The sequence below is a fragment of the Colossoma macropomum genome, unplaced genomic scaffold (assembly GCF_904425465.1).
Source record: "Colossoma macropomum unplaced genomic scaffold, Colossoma_macropomum, whole genome shotgun sequence".
Classification (NCBI taxonomy): Eukaryota; Metazoa; Chordata; class Actinopteri; order Characiformes; family Serrasalmidae; genus Colossoma; species Colossoma macropomum.
Window position 1 is genome coordinate 1,320,225 of NW_023495254.1, and position 7,768 is coordinate 1,327,992.

Below are 7,768 nucleotides of genomic sequence, written 5' to 3' on the forward strand. Positions count from 1 at the left end.
TTTAAAAATGAATTGGCATAGTTGAGGTATTAGCATAGGTTTTTGATACTAGTACTGGGTAATGTCTCCATACTGTCACTGTTTGATCTACCATTCTTTGCCCATCATTGTTTGTGCTCAACTGGAAAACCCAAGTGTTCCCAAATAGGAGATAAATTCAAGATGATTTCAGTTCTTGCGAGTCAGGCTTACTCCCTCCACTTGCCATTTGAAACAGCGTGGCTAATTACCCATCCAGGAAAATCTATCCAAGCCAGTAGTCAGTAGTGTCTGCAGAATGTCCTGTCTTCTGTTTAGGTCTTCAAACTTCTTAATGGCTTGTTCATGATATCTTCGATTGTGTCTGTCCATCATGTTGCTAGTCATCCTCTTCATCTTTTACCTGTTGTCCTTTCCAGTGAATTGGTTCTTCTCGTAATATGTTTATAAGGGAGCTTAAGTTGGGTTATCTGGGCTGGAAGTGAGAAGTGAGGCTTGAATTGGCCAGGAGTCCATTTGTATGTTTTCTTTGCTGTTTAGTAAATTGCGAAACCCACTCTCTCAAATGAGGTTTGAGGCATTAGTAATTCTGCCAACTGAATCATGATGTCCAGTTTTTGTCATATTGCTCACCCTTGCTAATCAATTTTTTTTCTGTTTTCTTCACAGATTATGAAAAGATGTTTGGCACTAAATGTCATGGCTGTGACTTCAAGATCGATGCTGGTGACCGTTTCCTGGAGGCCTTAGGCTACAGCTGGCACGACACATGCTTCGTCTGTGCTGTAAGTCATTTTGATTCATCCTGTACTCTCTTCTCAGCTCCTGCATGTCCCTCACAATGCCTTCAGAACCATTAAAAATATCTCTTCGCTGGCTCCTGACCTCAGATTTTTCTCCCTGAAATGTTTGTCGGCCGAATGGGCTCAAATGGAATAACCCCCCCCCCACCCCCTACCTCCACAGCCCCGGCTATTTGCCAAGAATATCCTCCTTTGTGTTCCTTCTTTGAGATTGATGAGGATTCTTATTCTTTTTTTAAATCTTATTTTTTTATCCTCTTCTTCTTCCCCCGTCTCTGCAGCTTTGCCATATCAATCTGGAGGGGAAGACATTCTATTCGAAGAAGGATAAGCCTCTGTGTAAAAGTCACGCCTTCTCTCCTCTTTGAGGAGCTGAGCTCCAGCGCTCGAGTGGCAGTGAGGGAGGACAGTCCAGCTACAAGAGAGAGAACACTTCACCTAAATCCTTCGGCCTGGTGCACTCCTAAGGGCTCTGATGGAGCAACATATAAAATTGAGAGTGGTGTTTAGAGTACTGGGCCGATGTTTTGCATGGGATTTTACCAAAAGTGGCACTGTTGGGAGAAAGCCATGTAGCTTGGACTAGAAATGAACACTTTGCATTGTGTTGATTTAATAGTCTTGAAACTTGAAGTGATTCGAGTTATGTTTAGATAAATATATATATAAATAAATAATATAAAATGATGTACAAGGTTTTCTCCCAGCAGAGAGGATCATTGTCGCTGTCATAAAGAAACCTTATGTGTCTGAAATACTAATAGGAAAAAAAAATGTTCTAAATTGGGAATTAAAAAAAAATCTAATTCAGATAATTCAGTTCTAGCGTGGTTTGATGTAAAATGGTTCATCATCAAACTTATTGATTCTTTCTTTACAGTGGTGGTGATAGGAACCAGCGGTCACTGGTCTGCAACACAAATATAGCCATTTTATTTACTATCCAAAATGACCAGTGAACCTACATGAATCTTCTGAGGTTTTAGATTTAATGTTAATAATGGCAAAATAGTGGGAAATCTGAAAAGAATAAAATAGTTTGCCTTAAAATGATCTCTCCACCATATTTCTTGGCATTTTAGGCCCAACCTGTATCTCAAAACCATTGTAAAACAATGTCTTAGGCACCAGGCTGCATATTCATAACCATTTCATGTACTAACCTTCTAGGAGGTAGCTTTAGGAGGTATTACACTCTTCAGATGTCTGGTCACCACCAGTGTAAAGAACTCTATACATTTCTCTAAGCAGAGCATTTAACATCAGACTACTCTCGATAACTTGATTTCTTAATTGTGCAGAAATTTTGGTGGAACTCCCTTTTCAGTGTGATGCATGGTTAGTGTAATTGGATTTTGGACCACTTGTGTTGGTGTATTCAGCATTAAACGTTCACACATTGTAAGCTTGAAATAGTATTAAAGCTGGTTTTCTTATGACAGCGACATTATTCTGGTTACCAGCCGTTACAACCACATGTAACAGAGGGATGTCAGCCTTGTGGCCGGTGAAGCTGGCCAGCTTGCCCTCACCCTCCACTCAGCCTGCACAGATTAGCTTTTCATCACTGTTGGAAACTATCAGTATTTATGAACTGAAGGGCACCTTTCCCCAGAGAGATTAAGCCTGATTGTGGGCTGAACATGGTTTCCAGTGGTGGATCCCCACTGAAGGTGTGTTTTATTCCAAGACCAGGCTAAATCTGGGCGGAAAATGCCTTTAATGTATGTCTAGCAGGCTAAAACCACTGCACTGTCTCTTCATTTTGCCAATACATGCTTATACATGCTTGTTTTTTCCAGAGATTACCATTTTTCATCTTGAATTTAAGGCCACGTCAGATGCATTGTGTGCAAGCCAAAGGCAAACCATAGAGCCATACAGTGTTTAAGTACAGCATTGAGGGCTGGTCTTTTAGGCAGATTAAGCTCAGCTGTACGTTACAATGAGATTGGCCACTCCCTGTATAGTTTAGCTCCAGAACATGTTTACCCTGCGTATGGAGAGCTGGCAGTAAGACTGTAATTTACTCAGTTGCTACCTTAGCATTGCCCTCCAACGCCCCCAGACGGAGCGCAGACCTAGTTTTCCCCGCTTCCTGATTTGCTCTGCCGGGGTACTTAAGGTAATGGCAAACCACTGAGGAAGAAAAAAGAGCCCCTGGCAGCAGAACAGCAGTGCATTAGCACTGATTGCGACCATTTCATATTGACCCGACCAATGATCTTTACGTGCCTCCAATACTGAGTGCGCCACATCTATCTGCGCTAATCCGACAGGTAACTCTAATTAAGAAAAGGCTTAGGGCCTGCATACGCTAAGCGGGGTTGTGCCGACACAGTGTCTCCTGCTTAAAAAGACGTGCAAAGGAAAGGCCTATAACTGACCAAAGAGTTGTGTTTTGCAGTATTGCATCTGGTAGAGCACACAGCACTACCGTGAATATGAGCTACCATTGAATTTATCTTCAGTTTCTTGGTTTGTCCCCACTTAGTGCTTTAAGGAACCGCTGCAAGTGTGCTTTTTTTAAACAAAGGTAACTTAGGGGTGTCACGATACGTATTTTGTCCTAATTTTTTCCAATACAAACTGTCGATCGAATACAGATTTCATGCTGTAAAATGTGTTTCTATAGCTGTATTTAACACAATATTCCAAGAAGTGATAAATGCAAAGGTTAAAACTTCTCTGCACGGCTCTCGGAACTGGAAAAATCAGCCTGCCTTAGATGGTTGATGAGCCAATCTGTTTGAAAATGTTTGGGAACGCTTCAGTTTCCAATGTCGAGTACAATAATGATGGAAAGTGTTGCAGTTCAAGCAGTAACAGTGTGCCAACACTGCTTAACGCAAGTATCAAATACCCCTCAACTGTGCTAACTCATTTGTGTAGACATCTTCCAAATGTGTCGGTTACTTGAGTGAGAACGCGAAACTGTAGCTGGCTTCTTATTCGCCAGCTTATTCAGTTTTCTATTCCACCTTAAAAAGACCAGCAGTTTCCATTTAAGATGGAACGGAAAGTTCCAGTAGGAAGCTGGTGGATAAACACAGGGAGTTGCAACTACCACTTCTCCCGGCAAGACTCAAGCAGCCACTATGTGCTGATTCTGAATAAGTAAAATAAATGACTCTGTACTGATGTTTATTGCTTCTAATTGTTGCCACCAGTAGGTTCTAGAGAGTTCTGGATTCTGCAGTTGGCTAGGACTGAGTGAGCCACAATAGGAAATCACATCTTGCTCAATTTAGCCAGAAGGTAAGATCTGCAAGATCTGACGCTTTCAGATGTGGCTTCACAGACTACAATTTAGCCATAATAACACGCGGCTGCCAAAGAAACATTTGCAATATGTAACATAGATCTTGAACTTCTGTTCCGAGAAAATGATTTGTGCCAGTTATCCCTTCAAAAAGCACTGTAGTCTTACCAAAAAAATCAATAAATGCAAAAGTTAGCATTTTTTTTCTAACGCTGTATTGAATACGGCAGTATGTATTGTGAAAACTGCGTATCGTTACACCCCTACAAAAACTCTTATCAGTGGGTTAGCTTGTCTCAGTGTAGCCAGGGGTTTAAAGACTACTCCAGCAGTTTCAACCTAATCTCTATCCACTGCATCTGTACCGTATGGTCAGTAACCACAGACAGTCGTTTTTATGCAGTTCCTACTTACTCTGAACACTTACAATAGAAGTCAGTAGGCCTCATTCACCAACCGTTCTTAAGAAGAAATTTCTTTTTAAAATCCTCTTATGCAGTTTTCATGAAGATTCTGACATTCACCAGTGTTTTCTTATTAGGGATTTGTTCTTAGGTAAGAATAGAATCTACACACACTCAAGAGCACAAAGGTGTTCTGTGGTTTAAGAACACGTCATGAATCTGACATAGACTTTCTTAGGACCTTTCTCACGAACAAATTTGAGAAAAAACTTAGGAAGACATTGGTGAATTAGGCCCAGTGAGCAGGTGCTGAAACCCTTTTTCATTGGCTTCTATTGCTTGTTTTGAGCTTTAAAAAAAAGAAAACAGGAATTTGTCTATGGTAACTGACTGTATGCTATAGATATGTCACATGAAGACGGCAACATATTACTGTATTACAGGGCAAGTCTGAAATGTTAAACTGATGCAGCAGGAATAGTCTCAGGAACAAGTCTTTGTAACAGTGATTTAGTCTCTTTCTTGGAGCCCCCCTGACTTAAACACTCCTGATGTGAACAGTTCTTTACAAGCAGACTTATAAATAAGTGGACCGTAGGACTGCATGATATGGTCAAAATTCTAGTACTGTGATGCAGTGTATGAAAAACACATTAATGAATCAGTAGTAAGGATGTTACAGCAGCTGGAAATAAAATGTTTTTCTACTTGGGCATAAACAGTTTGCCATAGTCACTAAAATGTGAGGTTAAAGCAAGTTAATTTAACTTTTTTTTGTATTAGAATTGATTTACTTTAGATAAAACAAGTTCAACAGTGAGTTCAGGCACATTTTTGATAAGGCACATTCATTTGGCTGATTCATTAGGTAAGCACTCCATTCTGAAGTGTTTCGGCAGCTGTGGCAATAACATTTATTTCTGGTTACTGTAGCTGGACATACAAAAGTCCCTAATGTGACACTAGCTTGCACTATTCTGATCATGGTAATTGACTTCAGTCTGTTCATTACATGAATATCCTGATTCCTCAGAACACCCAGAGAACAACTTATCTGGGAGTGTGAATGGTCAGGATGCTGAGAGCGCGTAATAAAAAAGGTTATTGCCTTGAGTGATATCAGTATCACAAAGGTCAGTATTGCAGTAACACTTAATATATTGTGCAGCTATGTTGCAGAAGGAAGAAAAACATGGAGACAGGGGGCTCATGATTAGAACTGAATACCACTGTGCTACAAGGCAACAGAGACTGGCTTCCATCATTACTCCCCAACACCTGCCGTGTGTCTGTTGATATTTGCCAATAGCACGTTGAATATCAGTCCCATTTTCAAAATCACTTCAGCTCTGCTGCCCTGACCATTTTGTCCTTTACGAGTTTTGTCCTAAATGGTGTGCCGAGGTTTGCATCATCAAGCTTGTGCTCCACCTGTGCTCCACCTGTGCTCCAGTGGTGGCTGCTGTTCTTTTGAAGAGAATCGTTTACGTGCAGATAGCATGTAGCATGTGTTCTGTCTAGAATGGCAATGAGATCCTTTTATATCTGAGATGCTTCTGACTTTAACAAAAACCAAACACTCCAGTGAAATGCAGTATAACTGTCTGTGCCTCTTATTTTTTATATTAAAATATTCCTTGTATTAAGTGCCTTTTTCAATAGCTTTGCAACTACAGACTTTATCATGATGCATCTTATTCAAAATGAAAACTGCTGTATCCTTTTTTTTCACATTAGAACTATTTTTATGCAAATGGATGCAAGTCATTTATAGATGATGTTTGTTGTTATTTGCTGTTGTTGTTATTGTTGTTAGACATTTAATCAGTTGATAAAAAAAAAGTGTTACTTGTGTGTGTGTGTATATATAAATACAAGTTAGTCATTCCTGAGAAGATTAAATATGAAATGTGTGGCTGTCGAGAAGCTGTTCCTGAGAAAAAAAATATATAAAAGAAGAAACTTGAGAAATGAAGCTGCTCGTGTTCTCAGAATAATGGACTGACCACCCCAGAGTCCAGACCTCAACATCACTGAATGCGTTTGGGATTACTTGGGACCGTGAGAAGCAAAAAATGCAACCAACTTCTAAGACTGAACTTTGGAGGTGTGGAAAAATATCCCTGCAGATTTCTTTGAACTGAAGTCAAGCCTTCCAAAAATAATAGAAGCTGTAATAAAGGCAGAGTGGACACGCTACATAGTGAAAAGTTTGATATCATATTTACATATTAATATAAATAGTACATGTTACTAGTCAGCTGTACCATAAAAAGAAGACTCGACTCCTCTTTTAACAATATATAATTTATTTACATCCATTTCAGGTTGAATTACTATACATACCTTTCTGAAATTTCATAGATATATATACATAAGGCCAAGTAAATACTTGAAAGCACTTAGAAACGAATTTCCAAAATTCTACCCACAAATCCATATCATTGTCCAAAAGTACAGAAAACCCTCCTTCACAGGGCTTCCTATTAGCACAAAGTCATCAACGACAATTTACATTGACGAGGAAAAGAAAAGTACAAAAACAAAAAAACCCTTCAAAATATGATTTAAAAAAAGAATTGTACAATTGCATAAGCGCTGTGGCATGTTAAATACAGCATTTTGACTTGCAGAAAGGCAAGGAACATTGAATTAACAAATCGAAGAACATTCACAGGTACACGATTCTACTGTTTTTCAGTTTGAAAATAAAGTCGAGATCGGTAAAAGGAAGTACGCTCACACACACGCACACATTCTTTTATACAGAACAGCTATGGATGAGGTTGACTAAATGTACAGCAAATGGGGGAGGGGATGGGGGGGTATTGGCTTTTCTTCTCATGGACGCATCTTAGACTTTATTGAATCAACGTGTCGTCCAAAGTTGGCTTTTTAAATGTTTTATTCATTATTAGGTGAAATGCACTGAATGGAGGAAAGATGTCAACATTTAAAATCCACATTAAGTGAGGTTTGGGTTGAGAACGAGCTGTTAAATTGCTACCTGAGGGTTGGGTATTAGTTATTTTTGATGATCCTAATATGTGACAGCATTGAATCCCTTCCCTCATGTCTTATCAAGGAAGTTAGAAATGAGCTTTCATGAGTCATTTCTAATATTTTTATCACGTCTTTTCTTTTTTTAAGTTACATGAAATAAACCCCATCCAGCTCGCAAACGGCTTCAGGACAAAACAAAAGATGGTGTACAAGCGTCTGGCCTAGCCTGCCAACACTGCAAATCCGCTGTAATCAATGAACAATAAGCCAACACTTCACAGGATATACTCCGACAAATGTAACGCCTGTTTTTTTTT

The 7,768-nt window shown here is 39.4% G+C and overlaps 1 protein-coding gene across 2 annotated transcripts in view; it reads left to right on the top strand.

Moving 5' to 3' along the window:
* Positions 1-4,620, top strand: part of pdlim7 (PDZ and LIM domain 7) — a 72,515-nt gene extending 67,895 nt beyond the window's left edge. Inside the window, exons 13-14 of one of the 2 annotated variants that reach the window (XM_036561534.1) lie at positions 649-764; positions 1,064-1,704. In XM_036561534.1, coding sequence (XP_036417427.1) covers positions 649-764; positions 1,064-1,150 — 203 coding nt within the window. In that variant the 3' untranslated portion in view covers positions 1,151-1,704. Of the gene's footprint in view, positions 1-648; positions 765-1,063 lie in introns of both variants that reach the window. The other variant, XM_036561533.1, reaches the window with a different exon arrangement.
* The last annotated feature ends 3,148 nt before the right edge of the window (positions 4,621-7,768 follow it).